The 13,927-nt window shown below is 35.7% G+C and overlaps 2 protein-coding genes across 2 annotated transcripts; both read left to right on the top strand.

The window, feature by feature from the left end:
- The first annotated feature begins 1,503 nt into the window (after nt 1-1,503).
- On the top strand, nt 1,504-6,302 carry LOC106454679 (polyamine-modulated factor 1-binding protein 1). The gene is given in 20 exon segments (XM_013896787.3): nt 1,504-1,734; nt 1,812-2,021; nt 2,099-2,194; nt 2,795-2,847; nt 2,921-3,017; nt 3,194-3,267; nt 3,373-3,493; nt 3,697-3,807; nt 3,907-3,983; nt 4,083-4,149; nt 4,245-4,310; nt 4,397-4,504; nt 4,618-4,748; nt 4,837-4,903; nt 5,069-5,133; nt 5,225-5,318; nt 5,486-5,556; nt 5,713-6,036; nt 6,038-6,084; nt 6,265-6,302. Coding segments are annotated over 20 exon segments (2,067 nt in total). The 5' UTR covers nt 1,504-1,584.
- Nucleotides 6,303-9,988: 3,686 nt separating this feature from the next.
- On the top strand, nt 9,989-11,453 carry LOC106454680 (probable membrane-associated kinase regulator 3). The gene has a single exon (XM_013896789.3). It carries the CDS (start codon nt 10,293-10,295, stop codon nt 11,202-11,204), a length of 912 nt encoding a protein of 303 aa, XP_013752243.2. The 5' UTR covers nt 9,989-10,292; the 3' UTR covers nt 11,205-11,453.
- Nucleotides 11,454-13,927: the final 2,474 nt, after the last annotated feature.

Here is a 13,927-nt window from a genome sequence, read left to right as displayed (position 1 = left end):
ATTTGGCAGAGTCTTGGTTTGATAATCAGCCTCCAGTGCTTTCCAAACCCCCATAGCCGTCTGTTCTTTCATCACTTTTCTCAACACAATATTAGTAAGGCTAGAGCATATTAGATTTCTCACTCTAGTATCCTTTTCTTTAGCTTTGGGATCAGGTTCCTCTTTGGCTTCCAGCTTCAAGTCCTCATCATCTTTCTCCGATGATTCTTCACTTGATTCAGCTTGCAGCACCTTACCGAGTCCCTGTAACTCAAGCTGCATAAGCATCTTGAACTTCCACATCCCAAAATCACCTTTACCATCAAACTTCTCCATCTTGAACTTCGTAACAGACTCCATTATCAAGATCCGAGCTCGTAACACACAGATCCACAGAAAACACTTAGGATCGACTGACGCCCTAGATCACGATCACTCGCAATCACCTCCTGCACAATAACCTTGCGCTCTGATACCACTTGTTAGTGTTTTATCTTGATTATATCTATACGATTTCGACTGAGAAGTTGGTTCGCGTTGTATCTCTACTTCAGTTTGATCGAGAAAAGTAAAACGCAATCAACACGAGAATTGTTTACCCAGACTTCGTTGCCTACTGTCTGGGGAGAGATCAAAACTCTCAAGCAATCACTAGCTCAGAATCAATACAAAGACTCGGTTTCTTTCTACACAAGTAAACGGATCTCACCGAGTGACAAGTGCAAAGATAACCTCTGAAATACACCACCGGTAATCAGATACTCCTTTGGCTAGATCGCGAGCAGCTCTCCACCGTCTCCGTCGCGATCGTCGCCGAGATAAGTCTCTTTCTCTCTCTGATTCTGTTTCTCTAGTTTGTTAGCCTCTGTAACAAACTCTCCTCTGCTCGATGATAATGATGACGATAACATATCCTCATTAAAGGAAACTGTGTCGTTTCTGCTAATGGGCTCTGAACCTTTTCCTTGCAGGTGTAGCTGATGGGCCTCGACACAGGTCCAAGTTCTAAAACCAGCTTGGATGAGACGACAAACACTCACATACATAAATCTATAATCCCTAAATTTAGATTTATCCACACATAAAAACGATTTTACAAGTTTTAAAGTTTTAATGAAGATAGATCCTAAATTCAGGAATCAGGACTGTTTAATTTTTTTTTTCTTATCAGTAACAGATTATAATTTTGAAATTATACCAAAAAAGGATATTTCATAAAAACTACATTTTCACTATTTTTAATCAGTGGGGATTTGTGCAACAAAAATCAGATTACGTCATAAAATTAGAGATAAATGTTGGAAAAAAAACCTATTTGGCCTTGAAAAAATCTTGTAATTGCATAAACTAATGAGTTTCTAAACTAATAATAAAATAAAGACCATAATCACCCGGGAAAAAATATTGAAGGAGAAAGCACGGCACGTACGTACACGGTGCGTCTGACTTGTTCTCTCCTCTCTCTCTCTCGAATCGCACTCCGTTTAATTTTCTCTTCATTGCCAATCTTATTTTCAATTTTATTTACTTTTTCTAAATTTCAAAATTTCGAAAATCCAGCTTTGTGATTTTTTTTGTTTGTTGTAAAGGAGAATCAATAATAACATGTCGTGGTTGAGATCGGCGGTGCACAAAGCAGTCGAAGTCGGCGGGCAGAACCCCATCACCCGCACCGTTCGCGGTTACGCCGGTTCCGTCGTCCTCACCGCCGGCAATGCCGTCTCCGGAGGCGCCAAACTGATCCAGGATCGCATCGTAATATATAATCCTCTTCCTTCCCTCTCGAAAATTCAAATTAGTTTCTAACCGCTCCCGATGTGTTTGGTTCTCAGGGATCGAGGAACGTGAAGAGCTTTACTCTCGCGGTGAAGAGATTAGAGGAGGTCTCGGTCTCTTCCCGAGGCGGCGAGAGAGTGCAGTTGCTGAGAAGGTGGCTTGTCGCTCTTAGAGAGATCGAGAGGATGACGTCGTCAGAGAATGTAGAAGATCAGAACCAACCTAGTTCCGAAGAAGCCAAGGATTCTCCCAAAACGTTAACCACCGTGAGTGATTCAATCCCACATTGTCTTTGGTTCATCGTGGCTTTCACTTATGACCGGTGTTTGTGAAATTTGAATAGGTTTACTACGTTGATCCTGGTCTTCCCGGTGAGCCAATGACTTTTAGAGATGTGTTTCTTCACAGTGAGGCTCTTGAAGGAATGGTTTTATCTATGGTAAGTTAGACTCTTCGTGTTGCTTCTGCTGTGGTTTGGTTCTGAAACATTGCTATAGGAACTACCAAATGTGGTAGACTAGTCGTGCCATGCTTTGGTATTAGAGCATGATTATTAAGAACCGGTTCTTAGCTTTTTTAGTTAAAAGTTTAGAGACGGTTATATTAATCATGCTCTTAGGGTCCAACAGTCAAATTCTTCTTTATTTACATTTTAAAAAAAACTTGCAACAGAAGAAACACCAAGCTGAGTTTTTATTGGTGAGATACACTGAGTTTAACCTTAGTTTTTTAAACATTGCTATAGGAACTACCAAATGTGGTAGACTAGTTGTGCCATGCTTTTGTATTAGAGCATGATTATTAAGAACCGGTTCCTAACTTTTTTAGCTAAAAGTTTAGAGACGGTTATATTACGCTAAGAACCTCCACCCTAAGAACTCCCCATTAATCATGCTCTTAGGGTCCAACGCTCAAATTCTTCTTTATTTACATTTAAAAATAAAACTTGCAACAGAAGAAACACCAAGCTGAGTTTTAATTGGTGAGATACACTGAGTTTAACCGTAGTTTTTTTTTAACTCTTTTTTCTTTAAATCAGATTCTGGAAGCACCAAACGAAGAAGAAGTCCAGCTGCTTCTGGAACTGTTTGGGTGATGCTTTATTTCCCACTGAAACTATTACTTTAGTTATTTTTCGAGTATTGACATTGGTTGATACATACAGGCTCTGTTTGTCAGGAGAGAAGGAAGTTCACGAAGCAGTAATTCAAAATGTGCAGGAGTTAGCTACTGTGTTTTCGAAATACAAGGATGAAGTTTTGGTAAGGATGTGTTTTGTCACCTAGGCTATCTTCCTTTCCAGTCTTGATAAATCTCATAGGACACGTGTTTTGTCTAGCAAATTGAACAAGCTCACTGGATTTAAATGTTATTGAACAAACCATTAGAAATCTTGCACTCTGTAATGCCTCTTTCTGGAATTATTTTTTGTTTCTAGGCAAAGCGTGAGGAACTTCTTCAATATGTCCAAAGTGCAATCGGAGGGCTAAAAATCAGTGCTGATCTTGCAAGGTATTATTGGATCATAACCCTTTTTTACACACACTCTAAATATTCATGTGTGTCTATGTCTTATTTACTAATCTCGTTTCAAATTCTCATTTGTGACTGGCTCAGAATAGATATCGAATCCCATGCTCTGATGGAGAAACTTGATAAGACGAAGGTCAAGGTTCTTGAGCAGGCTTCGAATGACGATAGTTCAAAAACCGTTGGAACCAATGCTGCATCAACCGAGGTGAGATTATCTCTCCTACTTTACACTGCCTCGTTGTTCGCTCTAAGTCTCACATTAGATCTGGTCTCAGTGTTGCTTTTACCTATCTTGTTTAGAACGGTTTGGGAGAATCTTTATTGCACTATTTTATTTTCTAAGTATTTTAATATATTTCTGGATCAATCTCTGTGGGATGCACTAAAACCTTGGGGTTGCTGCTGCAGGCTCTCCGAGAAATTCTTGAGCAAGTTCGCACTTTTTCTAAGCTAGAAGCACTCTTGCTAAAGAAAAAATCACTAAGAAATGGTGACACCCTTCAACTCCACAGTGAGAAGGTGAAAACTGCACACAACTCAGAACCGAACTCCGTTTTTTTTACTATTATTGCACTGACCTCATGTACCTAATTTCGCATTTAAATGTGTAACTTATAGGTTGATAAACTAAAAGTTCTGTCAGAATCTTTACTCAGTTCTACCTCTAAAGCTGAAGACAGAATCGTGGATCATAGGTGAGAGAGCAAATGTAACCTGGTAGTCTAAACTGCTACCTGCTTCCTATACTATCATAGTACATTCACATCTATCTTTATTTCCATATCTAAAAGCAGAAGTCAGAAAGAAGAAGCTCTTAGTTTCCGACTTTCCAAAACTACTGAAGTCAGCCAGCAGGAGAAGGTTTGCAACCCATAATCTCTTTTAACCTTTTTAATCAAATATTGGCACAGTGCTTTGGATGTTCTGTTTTCATGTTATTATACATTCTTTTTCAGGATGTAGAGGCAGAATTAAAAAAACTTGAGATCTTGAAGGATGATCTTGAAACTGAGCTGCAAAGGGTAACTTCCATAAGAACTCATACACTAGCAATTTACTGAACTGGTAGAGTTTTAGATTTGTAGGTCATAATTTGTTTTTTTTTAAGGTCAACACCTCAATAACATCTGTTCGGGCTCGCCTTCGCAATGCGAGAGAAGAAAGAGAGCAGTTTGATAATGCAAGTAATGAAATTCTTTTGCACTTGAAGTCGAAGGTAACTTAACTACTTACTTGTTCTAATCAGCTTAGATGGAACATAAGCAATATGATAACATATTAAGTAGCCAATAAGAATAGTTCTTGATGTTTGGCTGGCTAACCTTTTAGGAAGACGAGCTAACTCGTTCGATATGTTCATGCCGGGTAGAGGCAGATGTTGTAAATAAGTGGATCAAATTTTTGGAAGATACCTGGATTATACAGTCTAGATTTGATCAACAAAAGGAAATACAAGTGAGGTATGTCTTATCTTCACTATGCAAAGAACCCTGCTTCCTTGATTACTTTGAATGTGATCTGTATTTTTGCCATGGATTGATACTCAAGTGGGGAGATGGAGAGATATGGTGACCATTTCATCGACCTGATTGTTCAACTCCTCTCTTTCTACAAGGTATCTCTAAATGTTTAACCCAAAATTAGTGCCAACTTTATCATGATACAGTACATAGTTCTATGCCGTTTAATTAAAATATTTGATTCCACTTCCCATCATATCAGACCTTTAGACTGTATATCAAAAATTAATCTCACATTAATATTTTTAATATCAACTCAGGAACAGTTGGATCCTTCTATACCCAAGATCCGAAGAGTTATTGAAAATTTGGAACCAAATAAAGGGTAAACATATCACTTACCTGTTCCTATAGATTGTATTTGACCAGCTTTAGAACTGATAACTTTGTTTGGTCTGTTTATGGGAAAATATCAGGTTAGAGGCAGAAAAAAAGATAGACGATAAGGATGCAAAGCCAATTGATTCTAGAAAACAGCTTGAGAAGGAGTATCTGGACCTAGAAGCTAAGGTAAGTGGCTTTGTAAAAAAAACAATAAAAACAGAACATTGCTAAGCTTGATTCTAACTGTAGATACAAGAAAGTGTCGTACAAGTTCATGTTTTTTTTTTTTTCATGTTCTCGGTGTCCTTTTTTCATAACCTATCTTATGATTCTTTTTTTATTAACTTTACCAGTTTGTAACAACATTAAGTGTGGTGGATGCAATGAAAAAGCCATTCTATTCACAGACGGAAGGTATCTCCAGGTAAAGTAACAAAAACATATCCATTCATTTCTAGACATTAAAGTCATATTCAACTATGGATGTAGAATCTAACAACTGCAACTTTGTGTTGGAGGATACAAAAGTATGGGTTCAAAAATACTTGACTCTCTTCTGGTTTGGTGTTGTGTGATCCAGGAAAGACGATAAAAGAGTGAAAGAACTATTTGAGGCATTGGACAAAACAAAACAAGAGTTCGAGTCTATCGAACGCCCGCTTCTAGATATTGAATCTCCTGCGAGAACATCTTCTTCTTCACGCTCACCTTCCCTGAAAACGACGCTCGACACTCCACTTTCCGACACAGTCCCGAAAAAACTTGCTGATGTTGACTCTCCAGACAGTAAAAAGGGGTCGTCAGAGAAAGAAGACTTGGCGAAGAATCAGCTGGAGTTGGAACTGGACGATGGAGAAGAGTTATTGGCAGATGAAATCAATGACTGGGAGTTCGATGCTCTTGATGACACTCATTTCAAAAACCAATAGCTGTTTCATAACTTTTTTCAAAGGTAAGCGACTTGAACTCGTGCTTAGACACAAGAAGATTTCAAAGGCAATATACATTATTGAATATATCACTCGTTAAAAATAATGTTAATTAACAGTTGATATTAGGGTATAATGTCAACTTAATGTTAGTAAAGAGTTATTTGATATTACATTTCGTTATGTTGTTGTTTATGCCGCAGATGATAGAGGAAGATGGAGGGAGTACATAGTAATCTGACTTTTCGGAGTTTTATATAAAACATATAAAGGAATGATTTTGTAAGGTTTTTTCTTCTTTTTGAATTTCTAATTCTGAAATATGATCAAATGTAGATAATATATTATAGCTTCCCAATAAGTTTAAAGTGAATTTGTCTTTCTTCGCCGGAGTTAAGATTTTTTTTCTTTATCTGGATTTTTTCTTTCACTTTCGTCCCTATGTGATGTATATATTTTTGATGTCGTTGTCGTAAAAGTATACTCCTGGAAAACTATGAGGGCAAATGTGCTTGCCTTGTTGGTAAATTTGTTCCAAATTAAAAGTTTGAATTGAGAAATGCATTCATTGTGGTTGTTACGTTCTAACGAACTAAATGCACTTTGTTACCTTCACACAGAACAACGTGTTTATTGCACACTGAACCCACCAAAGGAGTTTGAACCTTTTTTGGTCTTGTTGCCAGTGCCATCGCCAGGCCACGACTTGAGAATATATATGGAGTATTTGTAAACAATATAATCTGAAGTTTAACTTGAATCCAATTGTTTCAGACGTAAATGTTTATGTTCGTTTTATAAGAAAAAAAATGTACACAGTTTACATTTTACAAAGAAACATAAGATTTTGCCCTTACATTAAACATGTAAAAAATGCTGTAGCTACAACTGAAAGAAAGCAAACAAATAAATACTACAACAATTTACAAAATAAATATCAATGGAGAGCAAACAAAACAAGCGATCAAACCATTATCCTCTATTGTAATTTTATGATCCAGTATTATAACCCTTTTTCTTTTGTATGCATTGATACATGGGTTGTTTGCTTCCACTGGATCACAAAACAAAGCTATAGAAAATTATTAAAAGAAAAGTTAGACAACTCATGAGATCCAATTTGATTTGATTGACATGTATTTGGTAGAAACTGCAAAAGCAGTCGAATGGTTTTTGTTGTTATCATTCAGTGTCTTGGCGTAGTCCTACCTGAACAGTTCGATTTCCATATTACATTTTTTACAATATGTTCAAATTCGAATTACGTGGTAGCTAAAGATACGGCTGCTCATTCACAATTTCAAATCGACTTATTTTTTATTCCAAGTAACAAAAGAAAAAAAAAAAGTTAGGTCCACTTTTATATGAAGTGTGGTTGTTTTATGGTGTGCATTTGGATTGACTGCGAGGCTTGAAAAGGCTTCCCACTACTCTCACTCCATTAACTCAACAGTGGGATATAAACTAATTAATGATTTGTTTATAATATGTGTGTCGTTGGCATTATCATTTCCTTATTTTCTAAAACATTTTGGGATATTTGCTCTTCCAATATAAAACTCTATTTTTTTTTCCAAAATAGAGTAAAAATGATTATAGAGTGAAAATGCTCCAACTCTACTGCATTTTTTACTCCATAATGGAGTGATGAACAAAAAAATAGATTACTCCATTTATGAAGTAAACTTCATTATGGTGTGAGAAATGGAATGGGGTTGAAACATTTTCTACTTCATATTCACTTTTACTTTATTTTGAATAAAAATGAAATTGGATTGGAGATGTCCTAAGAACAAATCCCCATAGGATTTCTCAACATGAGATTGTAAAATACATATATATATATATATATATATATATAAATCTTAATATTTAATTGTGAGTATCTACATTTTACGAAAAATCTAATAGAAAGTTTATAAACGAATATACTTTTGGTTGGATTTCCCTAAAAAATTAGATACTCATAATTAAATATTTATATATATATATATATATACATGTATTTTTAGAATTTTATCCTCAAAATTTCCCATTGGAGTTGCTAAAGACATTATGTTCTTCCTGGAAAATGAGAGAAAATATTTAACAAAAAAAAAAGATCGGAAGTGGTGAGCATTTACTTTGTGAGTTGTTTCAATGATTGAAACAGAGAAGAAGTCACCCTGCTTTTTAAGTACTTCGCTGTGTACGACAGAGTTCCCACTCCACTTCTCTCCAACACACACTAAGACGTAATTTGCACGGAATTATCAACTATATGGTACAATTAACTAAACCTTCCTTTCTATTAAAATTTATAAATACATTTTCTTTTCATGGTTATTTGGTGAAAGAAATTGTAGCCGGTTTGACAAAAATTACAAGTTACAACTGCAACGAAATATAAATACGAAGTACAAAGTGAATACATCCATTTATCTTATTTCGAAGTTCCTGCACTCCGTAAAAAGGAACAGTACTAATGTTACATGTGATTATTTTATAAAATAAAGAAAGTAGAAAGCGAAAAGACTTGAAAAAAATATTATAGGAGTGTGGGGATGAAAGGAGGTATCCACTTTCTCACAAGTCCTGCAACAATTATTACACTTCGTAGCTTAAAAAGATAACTTTTTGATATCTGGAAACAAGAGCTATGCATTTTGTAAAACAGAAATATATTGTGATCTTCTTCTTTCTTTATAAAAGATTACGACTTCTGTCAGCTACCGTTAGTGCTTTTTTACCATTCACGTGACATTGTTACTGTGGCCAATGAGACACGAAGGAAATGATATAATAAATATATTTTGCTTGTTCCAGGCATGGCTATGACCGTGAGCTGTGTGGTGCGGACTGCGGAGTTATAGCCGTTTTGTATCTCTCTGTCTCTCTTTGACTGTCGTCTGCAGCTTGGTATGGTTGGTTAGTCATAATTGTGTTATTTTTAGCTGGTATTGCATGCTATGCTACAATGTATATTCAGTTCATGAACATTTTCTGTGTAATCAACTTGTGCTAATAGTTTGGTGTTGATAAGTTTTTTCAGTTCATGAACTAATGTTACATGTGATTATTTTATAAGTATTGCTTCAGCAATTTTCAAAGATTTAATAATATAATTTAGATCTACATAGTTGGAATATTAGGTTTAGTAATCGTGTGGATCAAGGTGGATAGTTTAGTCTTCAAGTTGAAATCCAAACTTTGGTTTTAGTGAAGTTACTAGCAAAATGTGTTACTAGCAAAATGTGTATATATCGGATTTAGAGAGAACACAAATTTAAGGTTATAAAGGAGGAAATAAAGTGCTAGGAATGGGAACATAATCTGTGGAGAACATCAAAATAGATCAACAAACTCATTAGTCTTTTTGTCACCAGTCGATTTAATTATTTATTTCATAATTTTATTGCAGCATTAAATCCAGTTTATGTGTACTGGAGTTTGTATCATAATTTCATAATGGTTAAATTCGTGTAGCATATTTAACTATGATAGTGTGCTTAGATAAAAAAAAAAAACCAAATTCATGTGATTCTAACATAATACTAACTGAGCGTCCTACCATATACTATTATTCAACAAATTTAACGTGAAATTATTCATCACTGTCCAGTACTGGTTTCATCACCAGATTCATATGATTCTTAAATAATATTATTCTCGCATAGTTTCATCACCATTCTGCTTTTCTACTGATATTACTCTGTTACACGCCACTAATCATACATGTAATAATAACTTAATATCCAAAATGCAAATTCCCACGCTGCATAACACAAATGGTTGGTCTGATTAATTAAAAATGCAGGCAACGGTAAAGTTTGAGATCGTGATATCAAAACAAGGAACCACTAAAGAAACTGGTGGCCATATAGACACAAATCTTTTCGAAAAGATGAAAGAATTACGTAGTTTGGATGTATTAACAAATTATTTGCAACAAAAACTCAAATGTTATAAATCAGGGGAAAAAAAAGTAATACAAAATTTAAAATGTATTACAACTTTACATGGCGTTTTATTTATATTTACCTAAATAAAATAAATAAAAAGGAAGGAAAAAAAACAATAAATTAAAGAAAGACCACTTTAAAAAGATGCTCTTTCCCTCCTCCCAACCTCCCATGAGCTCTTTCTCAGTCTCTCTTGAAGTAAGTAAACCACACAAAGACAGAGAGAGAGAGAGAGAGAGAGTCTTTCAGACACACATACACAGTTACATACACAGTTACATACACACACTATGGATTTGCATGGAACCGAATCAAGAACACAAGCTATGTCCAGCGACTGCGACGACGATTACATAGACATGGAGCTCAACCTCTCCTCCTCCTCTTCTTCCCGCTTCATCAGCTTCGCCGTCACATCCTCTCCGCCGCACAGCAGAGAGTTCGAGTTCCAAATGTGCTCCTCCGCCGCAGCTTCCGGCGAGTCCACCACCTCTCCGGCCGACGAGCTCTTCTACAAAGGCCAGCTCCTCCCTCTCCACCTCCCTCCTCGTCTCCAAATGGTCCAAAAGCTCCTCGCCTCCTCCTCCGTGGCAATATCCACTCCCATCTCCCCACGCGCCGCCGCATCCGCATCCTCGCCGCGGAGATTCAGCAGCAGCGAGATCGAGCACTGTTACATCGAGATTTCAACGGAGCTGAAGAGCAAGAAGATGAAACAGTCGTCGATCACTCAAAAGCTCAAAGCTTCACGCGCTTACTTAAGATCTCTCTTCTCGAGACCAGGATGCTCAGATTCGTCGGAGATCCACACAAACCTCAAATCGTCGAAAAAGAAGAACCCTCTCGTCAAAACAGAGTCTTTAAACACAAAGAGTCCTCCACTGATTCATAGAAGATCGTTCTCCGGTGTGATGATACAGAGACACTCTCAGCCAAAGTGCTCTGTTTCTTCTTCTTCTTCCTCTTCTTCCTCTTCTGCGTCTTCGCTTTCGTCTTCGTTTAGTTTCGGATCAAACGGGTCTTTGGATCTGCAGACGCTGATGAGAAGCAGCAACGCGGGGTCGGAGATAGATAACTCCATCGAAGGAGCGATTGAGCATTGTAAGCAGTCGTTTACGACGAGGAAGAGCAATGTGGGCGACTCTGAGAACTCTTCTTCGAGAACATCTGTTTCTACTTGCGGCGAGATTGAAAAAGGTTGAGACTTTACAAGAAACGTGACGTTCTTTGGCTCTGATTCTCGTTCCAAAATGAAAAAGGACATAGAAAGTTCAAAAAGGGAACTTTTTTGTTATACTGTTTTTTTTTCTTTTTGTATTTTTAGATTCTTTTGTGTGTGTTTTTGTTTGTAGAAGTTTGCTGAAAACTGAGACTTCTTTCTGTGTTAATGTTATAAAAATTACTAATTTTAATGTTCTTGGATTTAAATTTGGCTTGTGAACAGATTCTTCTTCAGTTTAGACGTTAATTCGTTACCTTTTAGTTTAGAATTAGTAACAACGACATACCTGGTTAATGATAATTCATAATTGTCTCGTTTTTTGTAACCTTGTTCTTAATAAAAACTATTTAGAGGGTGTTATTGGTTTGTATATTTTAATGGATTTTTAAATCCAAACCAAATCTAGTGTTATTGGTTTTATGATTTTAAAATTCTTATTCAAATCTAGTGTTATTGGTTTTATGATTTTAAAGTCTATATTCAAATCTAGTGTTATTGGTTTTGTGATTTTAAAATAAATTTTGAAATCAAGTGTTATTCAATTATAAAAATTTGTTTAAATATTTGATTTAGAATTGTATTTCAATGGATTTGTGAGCGATTTAAGATCAAAATACAAAGGAACAAATATCTAGGTGAACCCTGTTATTTTGATTGGATTTGTATTATTGGTTTATTATCTTCAAATTTCATAAAATAACAGATTATACATGTGCACGAGAACAAACCCGAACCACATCACCTAGAGCTGCAACCTCATCCAGATTTACCGTAACATTACAGATAGAAATGCCCCATCACGGAACTTCCTTTCCACAAAAATAAAAACAAAAAAAACTCAAGTTCTCCTTTGTTTTCAGAGAGATCAGATTTTAATGGCGCCCGCGGCTCTCCGCTCACCGAGACTAGCTTCTCTGGTTCCTCCTCTGTTCAATGACTCTTCAAGATTCGATGACGACGAACACTGGACCAAAGGTAAAAGATCCAAACGTTGAAGATCCGATTTCCACCACCATAACCTCACTGAAGAAGAGTATCTCGCTTTCTGCCTTATGCTCCTATGTCGCTACGGCAATCGTCAGCTTTTTCCTCTTCCTCCGTGACAGTAGTAGCTGAGAAGTCGTCATTGAGCTGCAAGTGCAGCGTCTGCGACAAGCCTTTGTCAAATATTATTAAAACTGAAATTTGCATCTCTCTCTGAGTTAATTCTCAATGGAATTCATACAACAACGTGTTGACTTAACGTAAGCGTTAGCTTTTTCTTAGCGATGCCTCAGCGGCAAATTTTTAGTTAATTGGAGGATACTCAAGCGTGACGTACTTGTCTTCATACTTGACAAATCTATCGAAAACATGCTTCGACTCCAACCAATAAATCTCTTCACATAGACGAAACTATTTTTCTGGATTACTAACCCAGCTCTGTTTATAAAGATGATGATAGATTGGTTGCTAATTCTTGAATATATATTTGCCTGAGAATCATATTGTAAAAGATGTTAGAAACTGTGAGGCGAGGAGTACACGTTGATGTCATCTCAAACAATAGCAGCGTCTTGAAAACTAGGGAGGTTATTGAATATGTTGTTAGTCCACGAGATGTTTCGGTTTCAGATCCTTTTCAAATGTATCATGCAGCGAGAACATTGGAAAAGTCAGATTTTATGCGGCAGTTGATAGAAATGAAGCAAAATGGTTTCTTTAGAGTCCTTTGGGCGGTACTCTTGTTGAAGTACATGTATCAAAGTATTTAAGAAGAAAAATATTTCACGAGCCTATCACAACTCTTTTAAATTCATATGGCTGATTTATAATAATCTACTTATTTGATTTTGACATCCATCTGAATTCTTGTGAAATCCAGTTATTTTGATTTTAAAATCAATGAATTTATCAAAGATTCTCAAATCTAGAAAAAAATCTAAATCCAAGCAAATACCACAACCAATAACCCCCACTTAATCATTTAGTATGATATTTCAAAAGATAATGGGGGTGATTGGTTGGGTTGTAGGAAGTGACTTTAGCTTTAATTTCCATCTACAATCTTAAATACTACCAATCATGCTTTATCTTAGTTTTTAAAGCTACAACCAAAAACCTAAAGCTACAGCAAAAACATACAAAAAATAGTTGTAAAAATCTTATTTTCTAAAGCCCCATCCTTTTAGCTGTAGGAAATTTTAAAGCTACAACCCTTAAAGCTAAATAAAAAATTCTACAGACTAAATTCTAAAGTAAATTTTCTATAGTTAAAGTCCAACCAATCACCCCCAATGACAGTTACCAAAAACATTCTGTGAAGAAATTTTTTTGACTTAAGATGGACTTGTTTTGACTGTTAAAAAAGACTATTTTACGTTTGGATTAGATTGTAGAAAATCTCCAATATAAAAATATGCTAAAAGATATTTACAACTAAAATATTACTATTTACAAAATATTTTATTTAATCATCAATTTTAATTTTAAAAAGAATTATAATTTGATACATTGAAAAGAGTTTTTAGTATCTCATGGATTTTCATTTGAAATAATCTTCCTTTTTCTGCTTTGATATTGGAAAAACTCTTTGATATGTTTGTTTCCTTAGAGTTGCTTTTATGTTCCGTTAATGCATTTATGACATAGTGGAAGATTTTAGGTAAACATCATTGCATCAACGTGTAATTGAACAAATTTCAATTCCCTGGATGGATTCAA

Source organism: Brassica napus, chromosome A5, assembly GCF_020379485.1.
Source record: "Brassica napus cultivar Da-Ae chromosome A5, Da-Ae, whole genome shotgun sequence".
NCBI lineage: Eukaryota > Viridiplantae > Streptophyta > Magnoliopsida > Brassicales > Brassicaceae > Brassica > Brassica napus.
Note: the sequence above shows the minus strand (reverse complement) of the source record. Positions and strands in the feature narration are given on the sequence as shown.